Source organism: Acipenser ruthenus, chromosome 6, assembly GCF_902713425.1.
Source record: "Acipenser ruthenus chromosome 6, fAciRut3.2 maternal haplotype, whole genome shotgun sequence".
Lineage (NCBI taxonomy): Eukaryota > Metazoa > Chordata > Actinopteri > Acipenseriformes > Acipenseridae > Acipenser > Acipenser ruthenus.
In genome coordinates this window covers 29,324,262-29,343,130 of record NC_081194.1, presented here as the reverse complement: position 1 = coordinate 29,343,130, position 18,869 = coordinate 29,324,262, and the positions used below count along the sequence as shown (strand labels likewise).

The following is an 18,869-nucleotide window of genomic DNA, read 5'->3' as shown; positions in this document are numbered from 1 at the left end:
ATATGTGCATAAGCGGCTCATCACATGACCTACCACTAGGGATGCCAAGGACACGCAGTCACTTAACTATGATCTAATGTTCACTGAGCCATTATTTCAGTAGCTCATAACTGGATCCAGCTCAGCTGGAGAGCTACAGCCAGCACTCATCCACCCTGCAATCTAGTAATTGAATCCTGCTGAACTGTTAGTCAGAAGCCAGTGTGCATCCAGTTATCTGTCATGGTGGTTTTACTGTAGCATTGAGCTTAGAAATGTTAGATATGTTGCCAATATACATCCACCCTGTGAAGACACTGTGCAGTTAACTACAGAGCTCTGACCTCAAAGGATCACGTTAGCAGCTCGTCTATTCTGGTTCACCACATCTAGCTGTTGTGATAACAATAATTGCATAATTTACTGTATCACTGTTTGTGAGTGTGTTATCTTGCTGAAATATTAGGTTCTGACCACACATGGGTGAGAAGTGGTAAAACTGTGGGTTGTGAGGTGATTTTCATGAGTGGTAATCACCTGCTATATTGCCCTGGTCATCAACATTTACTGAAAGTGCTATGGTGTTTTTGCTGATTAGATATGAGTTCTATTTGTGCAGTGTCTATCAGGTCTCATTCAGCTTGGCTCTCATATGCCTAGCTGTGAAGGGATTTATGGTCCAAAAATGGCATGGTTTTAGCCCTGCTCTGTGCAGTATCCTTCTTATTGAATGGTGTCATAACATACACCCTGCAATTCCAATCTCTGCTTTGAAACATTTATGGAGTGACCAGGCAGTTCATATACAACTAGATACCTGTCATGTGCTCTTTAAGTTAACCTTCTGCCTAATGTAATGCAGCTTTATACTTCTGATTAAATGTGTCAGACTTTCCAAGATAATATTGGAACAAAAAAAATACCACATTTAATAAAAACTAATGCAAAAATCATAACAAGGATGGTGAGTATAATTAAAACACACACACAAAAAAATAATAATAATAATCAGCTGCTACCAATTGTCAGATTTTCTAACAAAGGCAATTGCTATTGAACTCTGTGGCTAGAGGTAGAATGTGTGTATACTATTTTAAAACATGCTACATGTAAAAGATGTTTACATTTTGAGCCCTCAGGATTGTGCATATATGTTATATATCTTGTTGTTTGAATCGTGCATGCAGTTATGGGGAAAACAGAATTAAAAAGTATTAACTGCTGAAAATAACAGCTGTAAATAGCATTTGATGTTCCTTGGTTCCATCTAATTATTCTAGGCACACTCAAACTGTGATATAAAGAGTAATATGAAACAGAATACCATGCTACATAGCTGACTCAAAAGCAATAAAGCTTATACCAATGTGACACAATCACATCACAATCATAATGGTAGCATGTTTGATACCTCTGAGTACAGGGGAATAGTGCTGACTGACACAGACACATTTTGTTCTTTATTTAAAGTGAAATGAAAATGGTGCACTGGGGCTCATGATACAATCGTTACATTCTCTTCTACAAACATGAATCACTTGCCAGTTATTTCTGTTGCAGTTAAGAAGCCATTCAGACAACAATCATGCAAAAACTTTATCCATTAGCAGAAAACCAAAAAAAATGCAGTCTTTTAAAAAAAAAAAATCATTTTCAATCATTGTAAAGGGATAAAAAATAATGTAAAGTATTAATCCTGAATTGTCTCACGGTCAGGTTGCATTTTACACAGTGAAATAGAATTCCTATGGGCCCAATTCAATTATATTTTAAACTGGAAAAACTAAATATAGGACAACGTATTCTGATTGCATTAACACTATTGAATCAAAACTAAAAATGGATCTCTGTTTTTGTAATTCATTAAAACACCTTTTTTCCAAGCTAGAAGTTAATTGAAATAGGCCATTAGTGTCTGTTTACCATTACCAGATGTTCTTCAGTGACAATGTATTGGGCACTGCAATGACTGGTAATGTGTTGCAGTGGCTTCTCAGTACCGGTATGTTAGTGTTTCAAACCAAACAAAACTGCTCACTGATTTTTACAATTCAGGGATGGAAATAAGACTTCCATTGCATAGCAGTTGGATCAGTTCCTGGTTTTACTATGTGTTTAATAAGACATACTGAGCTTGTTACAAATAGAATATGCACTGTCGCTAATCAGGCTAATTTTAAAACCTGGGAGGGGAAACTGCTATGCAATAGGGGTCTTAATTCATGAAAATACATGTGAATAATTGTATATCAAGGTATTTCAAAATTTTCTGTATTGTTCTTCCATAGTTTAGCTACCAGTATTTATCTTTATCAGAGACAATACACCAGGTTACAGTCTAGGTTAATTAGATTTCCCAGGTGTGGTTTTAGCTGTAGGGACATCAATACATTCACATGTCAGAATAATACTGATCATCAGACATTCTGTGAAACTTACACAAGCAAGCTAGCAATCTTAACAACAGTCAAACATTATTTTGGTAATAAAACTGCTTTAGATTTACAACAAAATTTAAACAACTGTTAATTAAATAATTTATTTAAAATTACATCTTAAAAAATCAAGCAAGGCAATCCTCCATATTTACATTCCACACTTGAGTCTCAAAGAGTATTCATTTGGCAGGAAGTGCATCGAGCTCAATGCATTGTGGAGGCTTTAGTTCCTTAAAAGTGACTTACCGGTACTTGTACAACTTCTGTGTACATCTTTGCTTAATGGACCAGAATTTCATAATCAGTATGCGATTACAAAACAGAAACAAATCAGAGATCTGAGTTATCAGCTGCTCAGTGTTAGTTTATAGTTTTATGTATTTTCAAAACTGCAGTATCATTAGCAGTAAACTAAACTAGACGTTTAAAGGAGAGTGGCTTACTGGGCATTACAAATATTATGCACACATCAATTTAACATTTCTAGACATTTTGCAATTAACCTTTTTTTTGTTTTTTTTTATTTTTTTTTTGCTGAGTGATAAGTGGACAGCATATTTAACTGTGTGCTATAGTTTACAACCCAGCATGTAGGAAACATATCCTGCTGTTTGTAGTTTATTTGTATTTTCATTCTGCTATTATGATTACAGGATATTAGTTGGTTTTGTGTTCCCCATCTCTGTCTCTCCTCATTCAAAGAAAATTAACAAAAGTATGATGGAGCAGTCAGGAGGCATATTACCCGAGGCTGAATGTCATTTTGTGGACCAGCATGGAGGCCAGTTGTTCTAATGCTGGGAATTAATGAGGCTTGCAAAAATGTACATGGTTAACATGCATACTCTCTTTGGTATGACTTTTGAAAACCCTGCATTGTTAACTATATTTTATATATTAATTGTTAAATACATTTTAAACTTTAAAATGGATTTATGTAATAGTGAATGCTAAGACGGGTATCACATTAAATATTTTACCAGGCTTGGCTATCATCATTGCAAAAACCCAATTTTGGGAGTAAAATTAAGCACAAATATCACACACGGTCATTCTACATTGGTTGTAAATGAATCCCTTTTAACCTCTTGTTTATTAAAACATTTTACCAGTTTAGGAAGATGGGACAATTACCATATCCATTTAGTGAACAAGAGATTTGGGGTTAAATGGGCAAAGAATGTACCATCCCCAGATGCTTGTCATTTCAAGAAAATGTATACATTTTGGGGTACAGCGTGCACATTTACATTATTTTCATGTATTTTTTCCAACAAATGCCTTACTTCCCACCAGCGCAACTCCATAAATGTATTTAAATTTGTTTAGCTCAGAAATGTGACCTTATCAAATTGTCCCTTTAAACCCATTTGCCCAACAGAAATGAATACCTCTATGAACAAAATACTTCAACTAATAGTTATGTGGTGGTGTTATTGTTTTACAGACGACCAGTTGGCACTCAAGATGAGCTACTTGTTTTCATCTGGTCTGAGGGCGCGTTGGAGTTTATTGATGCCTCCGACATACTCCAGCCCCACACTGAATATGAATATCGAGTGAGAGCCCGCAACACCAGGGGATCTGTGGACAGCCTGTGGTCGTCAACGCAAACCCTGGAAGCACTGCCACAGGGCATGGCAGCTCCCTCAGTTCAGCCCACGAGCGCTTACTCTGTGTTGCTCAACTGGACGGAGCCTGCTTCTCCCAATGGGATTATAGCTCAGTACCGAGTGGTCTATCAAAAAAGAAGAAGCGATCCAACATTTAACACGTCTGCTGTAACAGCTGTAACTGTGCCGGTAAGGTACTAGGTTTTTAATTTGTTATGAGGTGGATATTTTAAATATGTTAAGTACATTTTAAATAAAATAAAAAATGACATCAATCTAAAATGTTATTTTTGGAGATAACTCACATTGCATATCAGTTTAAATCATTCCAGGTTTTACTGTGATAAATTAGCCAAAGCTGAGCTTGTTACACATACTTTGGTTTATTACACTCTCAATAAATATGCAATGGATCAAACGAATATGCTTTGGGAGTGTATTACGTAGTTCTTCAAAATTGAGTCTAAGCACAATCGCAATTGTTTTTACATTTTTATTGTCCTGCTGCCAAAAATAACTAACCAACCACTAGTACTTTCTTTCTTGAGTTTACCATAGGAATGTCAGTTTGATAAAAATAAAACAAATCCTCAGCCACCGCTATTATTTAAATAGAATCCAGCAACATGGTCAAAACTGCATATTTGTAAATAACTCTTTGGTGTAGTGGTGTAGGGACATGTCTATCTGCTCTGCAAATGGAGCCTGGCTCAATTGGCAGAGACTTGTTGGTTTCTGAACCTGGAGACCAGGATTCAATATTCACTACCTTAGAAATTACGCTAAGGGCACTGATGTAACTTCCCTGCAGATCCTTACCTGTTGACCGTCAGGTAAGAAACTATATTCACTGTTTTTCATTCAGCCTATTTTTGATTCCCTTGTTTGTGTTCTTTTGTTATATTTTTTAACTAGTAGTTACCATTATTATAGAATAGTTAGAGTAGTTATATATTTGAGTGTAGGTATTTGCAGTTCATACCGGTCTGTGTGATGGCCAGCACACATGTTTGTTTTTACTTTAATTGCAGATCAGGAGCCATCTGTTTGCTGCAGGATAGGCCTCCAGGCTGATATGGAGACAGCCTGTGGCAAAATCCTTTAGGACTTGAATAAGTCTCTGCACTTTCTTATCATGTCTGGTGCCTGCAAACTGTATTCTTTTGCAATATGTGTCAAAAGGCACAAAACTGAACTTGGCAGTTTGGTAAACAATATGACATGCTGTAGCTCACCAGAAAGATATGTTTCAAATCTTTTGAGATCCATACACTTTATGATCTAAATGTGTTTTCCATCCTGTTTTCTGGTAGTACCAGGTTGTATCTGCACTGGCACGAGAACATTCTTTTATTTTAAAATGGCCTGGACAAACCAAGCATTTTGATTGGCTTCCCATGCAATGATATCGGTGCAACCGGACAGATCTATTTTTCTAAAAGCACCTTAATATATTTTACGGTCTGTTTTTTTTTTTGTGTGTGTGTGTGTATTATTCATTGTGTTGGCACAAGTGCAGGGGATAAATTTGTATTTATGATTTAATTCATTAAGTTGACTTCTCTTTTCAAATACTGATTTTGATACTGTATTATCAGCAGTCCCTTCATTTCCTTCATTGTACATTGTGTGTACGATTGTTTGACATGAGTTAAGGGTACTTGTCTGACTATACTGCAAATTCTAAATCTTGACTGTTTCTGCTCGAGATACCTTATCTTATCAGCAATGTTAGTGATTAACACATATTGTCCCTTACAGAAAAGATCTAGTTCTTGTTCATATGGGGAACAATGAAAATCCTGACTGCCAGGAAAGGTTAACCGTGAATCATAATGAGTTATATGTCACATGCAGATTTACATAGTGCACAAGTAGGCCTACTCGCTGTTTCAGTTGTTTCAGCTATTCTATATACAGCGGAATATTGTTCTATAAAAATTAAACCAAAATGGCCACACATAAAAGCCTTGTTATTTCCCAGTGGATATAATCTTTGCACCTCAAAGACTAACAAATTAGAGAAACCTCATTAAGATGTGACCAGTTGTTCATGGTTCAGTGCCAGTCAAAGTGAAATTCAGCAGCTGTTCTGGACAAGTGACCACTTTAAGTGCTCTGTCATAACCTAATAAATACAGTGGGAATAACATTAGCACGAGAGGTCAGCTGAGATTATTGGTCAGTGACCGGTTTATTGAAGTTCAGAGACCATTAACATTGATGGAGCAATCATTTGAACGTCAGATTAATTACCTTCATTGGAAATAACTGTTCCTGTGTGCACAGGTGTGATCAGATTGTATCAGAATGCTGTGGTCTTAAGAATTACCTTTTAAATAATATTTTAAAAAAGGAAAAAGCAGCTGCATCAACGTATGGCTGAAAAACTCCACTGTGCTGTATGCCAGTCAAATAACTTAAATGTAAATGTCATATTTTTGGAACAACCATTTTATCAATGTATTCTATTTTGTTTTTTAATTATTTAATTATACAATGAGCGCTGGTAAAACTGTACGTTGAAAGGGAAGTTGAATTGAGTTTGCTCTCATCTTGAAAATGTTATCTGTTATTTGAACTTTTTATAGTTTTTTAGTTAATTAATGTTTTCTGAATATATTTGGTATGTATTTTTAAAGTTACCTTGAACACTTCGATATAACACAATCTGAATATAAAATGTGTAAAGAGCCCATAGTATTAGATACCCCTCAAGTGAATATATAGCTAGTCCTGTGTAACATGAAAGACTGGATCTAAACTCCGTGGAATAAACAGCAGACACAGCATGTTTGAGCATTTGATAACTTTTTTTTATCACACAAGAGAGGATATCTTACTAAAACATGTGTTGAAGCTACAGGTTTATGTCAGGCCATCATCATGTGTGTGGGAAAAATGAGTATGCATGGAACCATAGTTTTCTTTTTACAAAATGTGAAAAAAACAGTATTATAATGACTAAACTAAAAGGCAAAGGAGCTGTTTCTTCAGGATGCAGAATGTAAATTATGTCAATTATGATAATCTCCACTGCCTGTAATTTCCCATAAAATGCATCACCACATATGCTATACTGTATTATTATTTTTTTTAACTAAGCAGATGACAATCATGGGGTTTCCATGCATGTTTTTCGAGCTCAAGACATATGCTTTTTGGGGTTTCCACTCTCTCAGTTTATTTTACTCGAGCACGCCGTGCTTTTCACCCAACGTCATGCAAATGAATGGGAAAGGTGGGAGTTGATATGTAAATTAGCTATGCGTAAAGTACTCGTGCTGTTTTTGAAGATTACTAGTGAAATTTTGTGAAAATGTGGTTACCATGTGCAGAGAACTGGTACACGAGTGAATCTAAGCTGCTGTAATAAAGCAACATACCTCATGCCTGGTTGGTTAATAATGTGTTTTAATGCTCTTGCCCAAATTGTTTTTCAAATGTCATTAGTGGGGTGTCATGTCATTAGTAGTGAATACTGTTTCAACTAATTTATCTTACGACTCATTAATTAAAAATGAACTCGGAGGTATAAAATGAAACTGGCCAACAGGTATTGCAGATCATCATAGCTGAAACCCGGCGGAGACGTTATATATATTTCCCTTTCATCCAGGCAATACAGCATATAGGGGATCAGGTGATGCTGCGTATACTACCCTGGCTTAGAAACCCTACCCGTCCGGCCGGCTGACAGCTGCTGAGGAACCATTCAGCATCACGCTTGGGCAAATACGGGTAGTGGGCACTTAAAAGGGAGATGGCGGATACTGCTGAAACGGACTGAAGTGCACAATTAGTTTGTTCCCAAAATTGCCACTGCCAGCTGTGTCCTGCACAAACTCTTGTCAACAACAAAATGAGGTGTTCAGGAATCAGTGGCTGCCTGTGAGACAAACGGGGAAGTTTACCAGTATTGCCAAGTCTCCCGAGAAAAAAAAAGTGGCACTGCCTTTCAAAACAAGTCAACCCATGTTAGAGTATGGGTGTTTATGCAAATTCCAACCCGCGAAAAACAAGCCCATCACGCTTATTATAATTGGAGGAGGCTTGTGCTTCTTATAATTGGAGGAGGCTTGTGCAGTCAGAGATTCTCGCCTTTCTTTCAAGTTGTGTTGGGTTTACTGTTGTGTTAAATATTAATGATGCAAACAAATAAAACACAATCAATAGGTTCATTTGCAATTTTATTTGGTCAGTTCTGAGAGGGCATCAACAACTTGTTGGATGTTGTTGCACTGTTTTGGGCAATCGAGCTGGCTCATGACATCCAGTTCACCAACTATATTTACTAACGTGGAGGGCAGACACATGTTGCCTTTGGACATAGCTGGGATCAAAAAAAGGACGGGAATTAATTCAGTTAGACATTTAAGCAGCTCACTTGCTCTTCGTGTTTAACTTTAGCGTAGTTTTTACAGCAAGGGTATTCTCAAACAGCTGTTTTAATACTATAACAAGGGCATAACGCAGTTCATGGTAAGTTTTATACAGAACTGTAAACCCACAAGAGATATACAACATGACAGACCAGACACAGCAAAAAACAATGATAAAAAAACCCGCCACATTATCATTAAGGTGAACTACACCACTGCTAACCATAAAATCGCTCATCAGCCACTACCTTCTGCCGTCTTGGAATCCACAGTAACAACTGACCTGCACCCTTGCAATATTTATACTTAAGGATAAACACGCTCATTAACATTTACATGTGAAATGCAGGTTTCCATACAAAACGGGGCGTGGGTTTTCCCGTGTGTTTCGTCATTTACACGAGTAAATGAGATTTACCCTATCCCAATCTTTGGCCGTTTTTTCCGGGCACAAACCGCATCGCCATTTCACGTGTAAATTGACCTAAATGGAAACCCCATGCATGTTGTTCTTGGCCACATAAGATGTAATGACATCCCATACAAACTCAGTTTGGTATGTAATCATTTGTGATGTTGTGAAGTTAAACAGTCTGCAAAGACAATTGACCTCATTGAAATGCAAAGAAGCTGGAGCACACCATTGACATATATATCGTTAACATATGTTATGTACTGTATTTTGGCAGACCATAAGTTCTGCTTTGACCTTTGTGTATGTCACTGGCAATTCATACTAAATGGAAATTGTGACCTTTAACCTACGGCATTTACATTTAATTGCCGCAAAGTGCTTCTGGTCATTTATCCATAAGCCTCAGCTGTATATTTATTAACTGGAAAATCAAGAAGAAAACACAGTGAGACAAGAAAGCTGTGACCTGTCAAAACATAGGGAATGATTTGTTAACCTTTAGTTTAAGCCAGCCGCAGTAACAGGTGCTGGGTACTGTCTCCAGACAAGTGACATGAGAAGACAAGAGTGCTTATCGCTAATGCTTCTGACAGCAGTCCTTTTTTTTCTTAATTTAAGTGCATTATAAATGTTAGTCCTTAACTATTAACAAGTGCTGTGAAATTTCCCTTATCATAGTGTTGTTTTCTTAGTACTGCGATGTAAGTACTTTATTATATTTTTATTTCAACACATGTATTGTTAACAGGCTACCAGTACACATTGTTAATGGATAAGTGCTTTCATTGTGGTATGATGGTGTGATAAATTAAGACCACAATAATTGCAAGGGGGTAGGATCGAAAATTATGTATTTTGTTTTGTTTTGTTTACAGTGTAGTATTTAAATGCTGTTATTGCTCACATATACAACTAGGTACTTCATGGAATTGCAAATAAAAATGCTGTTCACTAAATATAAAACCACACATTTTGACATATATTTAAGTATACTGTGTTAATTTTAGAAATCTTTTTGACATTGGTTTTTGCATTATTTTTCTATTTTCTATATATTAATACAAGATGATTGCAAGTAGACTGTTAAATATTGGGTAATTAGTATACAAATATTAAAACAGTTCTGGCACTTTTTCTAGGCTCTAGTCTAACTCTAATAAAACCCCTGTCAAAACCTAAGGAAATTAATTATCAAATGACTAACAGCATCCTACCTGATTCCATCATACATTCAAAACCACAGAGACTTCTAGAGGTCAAGAAATATAAAGGACAGCCAAGTGAAGATCGAGGCAACTGTAAATTATAACGTAAGAAAGGAGGTGCTAAAAAAGAGTGTCCAAGATTACTTTTATTAATTACAGTACTGCCCAGTTGCTGGTATGATAGCTCTAACATGTTTTGAATTCTATCCACAGGCCATTTAGTAAAATATATAATACGCAGTACATGTAAAGTTCAACTTGGTACAATTAAACAACAGCAACAACACAAAATTGATTTAAAAAAATAAAAAATAACCAACAGTTCTTTTACACAAATGTAATGTTTAATTTTGTGATGACTTCAGTGCTTATTACTAGGTCTGGATTGATGGCATTAGAAACAGAACACAATGCAAAGTTTACAAGAAATGCATTCCGTTACCTTTGCTGTGTCTTGTGTTTCAGTATCACAACATTATATTTTTAAACATATTGCCAACCTTTTTTTTAAAAAAAATATTACACATCATGGGTCATAAATCAAGTGGGCTATACATTGCTCAACATTTATTTGGGAGCGCATGCAGTGTATCCTGATCACACTTTTAAAGTTTGTAAAATAATGGCTTTTATATTCTGAACAATAGTATGTTAACTAAAATTGTGCATTTTTAAGAAACCATTATAAATACAAAGTAAATGAAAACATGGTATCTCCTAAATATGAAAGCATTACAATAAAATTACATTAAAGTTATTGTTTTTCACATCTGATTACTTGTGAAGCAGCAATATTTCACACTTGAAAAACATTCCCAAATGGTTTCTTTTTTTTTTTTTTTTTTTTAAGTTTTCGTAGAATTGCTTAAATTCAGTCTTTATATATATATATATATATATATATATATATATATATATATATATATATATATATATATATATATATATATATATATATATGTATATATATATATATATATATATAATTTTTTTAAATGCCCCATTTTCCTGAGGGGATGCGGGTTAATTCATTTGCTCACTAGCTGTGACAAATTTACTCAATCCAAGTTACATACTAAAAATTGTATTAAGTGTATAAAAGTTAATCAGTGTGTTCCCAGGATTGTCTCTTTTTTATACGGTTCATAGCTGTGTTAAGAAGTTTAAGTCTGTGTAAAACGATAGCTGATGTAAGGGCCAGCCATCCCTCAGTGCTGGTGTCTAGTCTGTGCCTTTTTTAAGGCTGGTATTGATCCCTCACTGAGCTGAGACTTCAGCACCATGCCAGACCACTTGATTAATGGATTGGTTGCTGTAAACGGACTGAATGAGGGTACAGAATGCAGGCGGTCCGCATTGCCAAACCAGTACCCGTCAAGACGTGCAAAAACACATCTCATTATGAAACTGTTATCAAGTGTACATGAAAAATTAATTGGGCTCAGTTTGATTTTGAAAAGAATCAGCTTTCAGCCTGGCGGATTTTCCCCCTCCTGATCTTTCCAGATGTTGCGCAGGGGCCCCTTGAGAAACAGCAATGGGAGATGTATTAATACATCGTATTGATTAGATCAAGACCCCTGACAGTCATTTGTAGAGATACCATCTGGCTGCTGTTCGAATTCCTTCACCGAAACAGGACGTGACACGTTATTAATCTCAACTCTTGGAATATAGACAGTTTGCCTTTCTGCAAAACCAAATTCCTCTGTTCCGTAGGAGATGGAGGCAGACCTGAAGGGTGCAGAAATTAAGGTTATTACACAAATTGAGCCATATGGTCCAAATATTTCAGCAGCGAAATTGCTAGGTAATAAAAATTGCTCCTGCCTTACTAATGGTGTAAATTACAGTTTAACCGTGGCTCTAATGATGTCCTTCTGCCATGCTTAACTACTGTTACATGAAGGACATTGTTTAAAAAATATTTTAAAAAGCAAATGCCAGCAGCCTGTTTACAATCTGTTAGTTTATCATTAAGAACACTGTCAAGATTGCATGAACATAATGAGACCCATTGTACCATATCTTGCAGAAGAAAAGTAAATAATTAAAAAATGAGAGGGGCTTTAATCTAAGTTAGTGCAATCCTTATGCACAGGCAACAGTAGTTATCTATATGACTAAACCATGCTGATTTATTGATAACTAATTATTTAAAAAGACAAACACTCCACTGAGGATCTATATACATAATATCCATTCACTGTTTTACAGAATATGAGTTGGAAACGAGAGTTTTTTTTATGAAGTTAATATAAATTCAGAAAAAATATATAATTTAATAAAAATAAAAAAGTACAGTGTGCTTTATTTCTGTGTCTCTTTTCCTTAACAAAAAACATGACGTTTGGAAGGTGTGAATGATGGTACGCCCTGACAATTCTGTCTTAAAGAGGAGAATGCACCTCAGTAAACCACCCACACTACTTTAGTGAGCTTCTTTAAAGGTTCCCCTGCTCTGATTCTGACATTTGTTCAGATCCTGATCCAACTTTGTTAAAGTACATTACAGTCAGTGTCCTTAGTGGGAAGACTGTACTGCCTGTAGAATTCATTTAAACACCAAGGGCCATATTCATAAAAGATGTAGTCATTTCCGGCCATTAAAAAACATTACTGGACAGTATTTAACACTATGATTTATAAAACTACTGCCTGGTAATTTTACTGGCCGGTAATGGTTTTAGGTGTGATTTACTGCCATGGATTGTTACCGATAAATTGTATCTAACCAATTGTGAGAGGTATGCAAATGAGCTGTGTCCCCTACTTTAAGATGTCAATGACATACACCGTCTGTTTACACCATCACGTTATGGCTACGGGACATGTCTGGAGACAGGTTGTCCAAAATATCAAGACTTTAGTTAAAAAAAAGTAAAAATAAATTGAGCACACACACAATATTTATAGTGCTCAGTTTATTTGAAATATATAAATCATTGCACTGAAAAAAACATGCATGTATTCTCTGTACACATTATATTATGTACAAATATGCATCTACACATTAGGCATAAACAGCTATGGCCAAGAGTAAAATCAAATGAATAACCTAGGTAAAGTGGCCATACATCCTGTTTTGCATGGTACAGTCCCACTTTTGGAACACTGGTCCCAGTGTCCCTAGATCCTTTCTTGGGACGCTCATTTCATCTCCCCCCCCCCCCCCCCCTTACCCAAGTACACGTCAGTCGCGTTTTACCGCCCTTGTATTAAGAATAAAATCAATCAATCCCCATTATATATATATATGTAACACATTAATGCACTTACCTGTCACACGTGATTTCCGACTTTTTGATACAACGCCCATCTCTCTAAAAAATAAAAAAATGATCTCTAATGCTAAATCAGTCTGTCTTGTATTGTGCAGTTACACAGCGCTTAGTCCAGTTCCACCAGCCAAATCTGTGATCTTTTGTTGCTTTTGTGCATTTTCATATTTTCATTTGCAGGTGAACTATGACATATTTGGGCCTTATCGAGCATTATATTCTGCAATTTTGAATATTGACTTTGGATACTGTTAATTCTGGAAACTTTTTTTTTTTTTTTTAAATCTTGGTTTTGCTAAATTGCATTGCCTTTTACGTTTTATGCAGTTCTGTGCATGGATAACATTTAGATTTCATTTTGCTGTTAGGTTGTTAATGGAAAATTTTACATATCACTACAATATGTACAATATGATTTAAAAGTATTTACTGTGTTACAGTTAACGTGTCGTCTCTTTAGTTTTGGCAAGTGATATTTTTAGAATCATATTGTTCTGAATTAAAATACTACTGTTAAAAATATAGTCCTGTACCAACAAAACCAATACAGTATATCTAAATGGAAGCCTACTTATTTTAAGTCCTTTCAGATATGTATTTTTGATATTGTCAGTTTTTCAGGGAACACAAAAAAGATACAAGGGTTGGAACGGGCCAAAATTAAATTCAGATATGCATCACATGCATTTAACTGTCACTGATGTCAAAATTTTATAGGGTCGGATATGTGAGTGCTAACTGTATTGTATTTTCATGCAGACTGCTGTTGTTTTTAGCAATAATTAAATATAAAAGTTTCAGGTATGTGCTCATTTCATTTCTTTAAATTAATTTAATTAATTTCTGTGCATTTTACATTGGCTTATGTGTACATTTAGGAAGATTAAATTGAATTTCTTTTGAAAGTAAAGAAGTGACAACATTTCATTTAATCAAAAAAGGAATATTATTTAATCTTATTACAGCTTTATCCATGTAACCATAAATAAACACTTGCCAAGATCAGCAAAGAAATTAGCCTTCATAAAATGCATTGTTATCTAATTCAGATTGTCAGAAGACGCTTCTTCATGATCATTCATTGGTACTGAAAAACTACGTAGATTGAAAATAATGGAATAGGCAGGAAATGTCATCATGCAATTAACAAGTTTTCAACAGGTTCCTTTCTGTTTTAAGTACCCGTCAGCTTACAGCATGTTAAAGGGGGAATTTTGAAATACAACTATTTGGAGAAACAAAGGGTTTTCTTACCTGCATTACTATTTACCATACTTAATAACTACTTAACAAGTAAATTCCTGTTTCCGTAATCAGGACAGCTTCTAAACAAAACTCAGAAATGCTAAGTATCTGTGAAAACACATTTCATCCCCTTTAGGCTTTCCACCACATAATCTAAAATGTATGAGTCTTGTTTAATAGTAGGAAGTGTCTGAAAAAAATATTTTTATAATTCAAGCAGAAACTGCAGTAGGAAAAAGAATATGGGCAACAAATACCATGTCAAATTAAATGGTAAGAAATATTAAAAAAAAAAAAAAAGAAAAGATTCTATGAAGTAACCATTTACTAAATAGAAATATTGATATACCGGTATGTAATGTTTTCGTACAGGAAGGGCCTGGTTTGCAGATTGGACACTGGTAAACCAAATTATAGCACAAAACAAACAAGAATATCTTATTCATTGGGACACACACACTAAAACACAAAGCAAACTGGAATGCTATCAGGCCCTAAAAAGACACTACACACTGGCTGAATACCTGACCAGGGTGAAAAACAGTAAACAGAGACAGACCTTAACAAAGTACAGGCTCAGTGAGCACAGCCTGGCCATCGAGACCGGCCGACACAGGCAGACATGGCTGCCCAAAGAGGACAGGATGTGTGATCACTGTCAGCTCAATCAGGTCGAGACAGAGATACACTTTTTACTGCAGTGCACAAAATATAAGAATATAAGGGAAGCCTTCTTCCCAAAAATACAAAATCTCTGCATAGACTTCTCAGACTTGCCAGACCCAGAAAAACTCCCCATCCTCCTCGAAGAGCAGACAAGCTGTATAGAAGTGGCAGCCCAGTACACAAGCGCCTGCCACAGCCTGAGGGACAGGGAGTGACACTGAGGCTCCTCACACAGGGAGGAAAAGAAAAATAAATAAATAAATAAATAAATGTTATAGCATACATATATACATGTATATCATTATTCTCATTATTATTGTTGTTGTGATGTGTTTGAAGTACTGTGTTGTTTTTGTTTTATTTACATATGTTTTAAATGTTCATTGTAAAGATGGAATTTACCCATCATTGCTTTGGCAATACTTGTAAAAAATCAGTCATGCCAATAAAGCAATTGACATTGAAAATTGAATTGAGAAAGAGAGAGAGAGATGCAGTTCTTAGGCAGAAAAGGGACTAGATTTGCAGCAAAAATCATCAATAAAATAGATTTTTTGTGAATTGAATCTTGAAATTTGATATTATTGAATAGCTACTGTGTAATGTAATAACTATACTTGTGTAGAAAACAAATTACAAAGACAATGAGATAATTTATTCACAAAAAAGTTTTTGAAAGTAGAAGATTCCACTCTGAGTATCACCATGAGTCGCTGCATGCACTTTCAATATGATATTAGAACAACGAATAGGCTACAAACGTGATTTATAATATGATTTCCAACCAGTAAGTATCCTATCATGTTTAGACGAGTTAACAATGCAATCGAATGCGTCACAAATAAAAAAATACTTAAATTACGTAATTGTTGATAATTAAACATAGGCTTTTTTATTATTACTATTGGCTTAAATACATCTTCCTAAATGCAGAAATGATGCTAGGAAATAATACCATTAAGACACATCTCATTCTCCGCCTGGTCTGAAGCATGTGTTAATTATGATGTCGGTAAGGCTCAATTAACGGCACAATACAGATTTATGAATCAGATGAATAATATGCTAATGAGAAGATTGGTCTCTAAGGGCACATTATTCTAACGTAGCGATGAGTGCTGTTTTTTTTATGGTAAATGTCGTTTATGCATCACCCGATGAAATACTGTCATGTTAAACACTATTACTCGCCCAATAATGGAGACGATAAGTTTTATGAATATGGACCCAAGTGTCTGGTTACAGAAGTGTACAACAAACAAACTAAATGAAAACTGTAATAGTTCATACATGTCTGTTCATTTTGGAGGATTTTTGTCTCCAGAATTAGAAAAACTTCAAGGGTGTCCCGCAAGTCTTACAGGAAATATGAAAGGGAGTGAATGTGTATTTTTGAAATTTCTAGCAAACACAATGTTATCCCTCAAGGGTGAAAGAATCACTTTAATCCCATTAGATTTGATTGTGGGGGCCCCAACATTCACCCCCAAAAAGCTTTTCATAATCATACAGTAACCTCTCGCTAAACCGGACATGTTTGTCCGATCCGACGTAAGGAGGTTGGGTTTAAAAACAATAAAATCGCACACACATACATTTACAGTTCTCGATGTATTTTAAATATAAATCATTGCGCTGAAATAACACTAATGTGTTTTAGGTATGCTACACATTACATTATGTAAAAATATAAATCTGTACAGTAGGCCTATACAGTATAGAGTACAGTAGTAAAATCAAATGAATACCTAGCGCACTTTTTATGTATTTTAGCCTACTGGTAACACAGAATAAATCTTGCTGTTGAATTGTACACATTGGTGTACAATGTGAATAAAAGATTATTTTAAATTGAAACGAAATGATTTTAGTTTTTTTTTATTTTATTTTATTTTAATTATTATTATTTTGAACTTGGTCTAGTAGCCTAGACAATTAACACACAATAGATCACGATCCTATACTGATGCTCAGAATGAGCTGGAGGGGTTAGTGACACATGTGTGCAGTCTATTGCTCCCAACACGCTGGGAAAACCAGAAATGTCATAGAAATTTGTTTTCAAGGCTTATAAGTACACCCTGACTTTAGTGAAAATTAGGTACTTGGGTGTTCGCCTCAAAAATGCATTGAGCACAACTGGCAACGCACAAGAAAAGAAGTGGACTGGGAAATGTCAGCAACAATTGTGACTGTTTAAAACATTCTTTCAAAAGTTCTTAACAAATTGATTGATGCAATTGTAAGTGTCGCAATTGCCTGCAGCTTTAGTACATCTCGTTACAATGTTTTTGATCCCTCATTTGCACTACCTCCACCTTGTTTTTGTGAATTTCTGCAGGAACACCCAGAATTACATATTAATTTAAGGCTAAAGTGCAAATAAGAACTGCGGCTGCAAAGCATTAGTTAAAACGATGTTAACAGCGTTGCGTTTGTTTAGTACATTTCATGCTACACTTCCGACTGGCTTGCATGTGGTTTGCAACGATTGCGACAGATGCAACACTTTAGTACATCTACCCCTTAGTGTTTTATATTAGAACAATATCAAACTTATTGCACAATTAATTGCACAAGTATTTGGCAAGGCTATTGGCCACAGACTGTTGATAAGACAACATTTTTAACAGGTCCCTTGAAAATCTTAACATGATCTGACTGTAAATATTTAATACACGTGGCTCTTAATTAAAATCAGCATGGTCAGATTTACGTTGGTTCATTATGGGGCAAATGTCTCATTTGTCAATTAAATCAACATAATTTTGTTTACAAATACACATGGTTAGTCTTAATTAAAATCATACATTTTCCCTAGATAATTTCATTGTTGTTTGTGGGGGGAAATTAGATGGGAAATTGTTGAGGCAAAATGATTGTCTTTATTGTACAACAGCAGCAGCAACTTTTAAAATCTAAATAATTAGTCAGTTGCAAACCTTGCCATACGTTGCTAGGAGCCAGATAATTAATTGTTGATTTCCCCTAGAGTTATATATATTTGATGTTTCTTTGTAATGAATTACAGTTTTAAAATGTGATTATATATTTAGACAACGTATGTAGTGTATATATTTAAACAATGCATACCCTTTAATGAATATCCTATTCGTGGGACTACATGCTACATGCTATCCACTTGGACTATATGCTTGCTAAACATATTCATCCACTCTTCAGAAATATACATGTCATACCAGAATTATCTGAAAATGTCATCAGTGCCACCATGCTCCTTGATAATTTGGTATGTAAAGTAAGTGTACTGTACATATTCTTATATGTTTTATTATAGTATACTTTGCTTTAATTTACTTAAAATCATCACATTACTAATGTTTTACTACATGTGTTCAAGTAATACATTTTTCTTAGTTTTCCTGAATGAATTGTAAATTGAACTTATTTTTAAGACATACTGGCATGTAGAATGTATTCTTAGTTTTCACGTTTTAAACTACAAACACTGACAATAGTATTTGCACATTGACTGCACTTTAAAAGAATGACAGCTCAGTTTTTTGTTTTTTTTTTGCAATCTACAGTAAGCTATTGGTTCTCATTTAACTGTATAAACTATTCTGCTAATGACAACTTAAACACTTCCACTTTCAGGGATCTAAGCCATAAACATTTATTTAG

The 18,869-nt window shown here is 35.1% G+C and overlaps 1 protein-coding gene across 1 annotated transcript in view; it reads left to right on the top strand.

Moving 5' to 3' along the window:
- ush2a (Usher syndrome 2A (autosomal recessive, mild)) overlaps positions 1-18,869 on the top strand; it is a 387,586-nt gene that overhangs the window by 329,864 nt on the left and 38,853 nt on the right. The window contains exon 60 of the mRNA XM_034017082.3: positions 3,865-4,219. Within this exon, the coding sequence (XP_033872973.3) occupies positions 3,865-4,219 (355 nt within the window). The remainder of the gene's footprint in view (positions 1-3,864; positions 4,220-18,869) is intronic.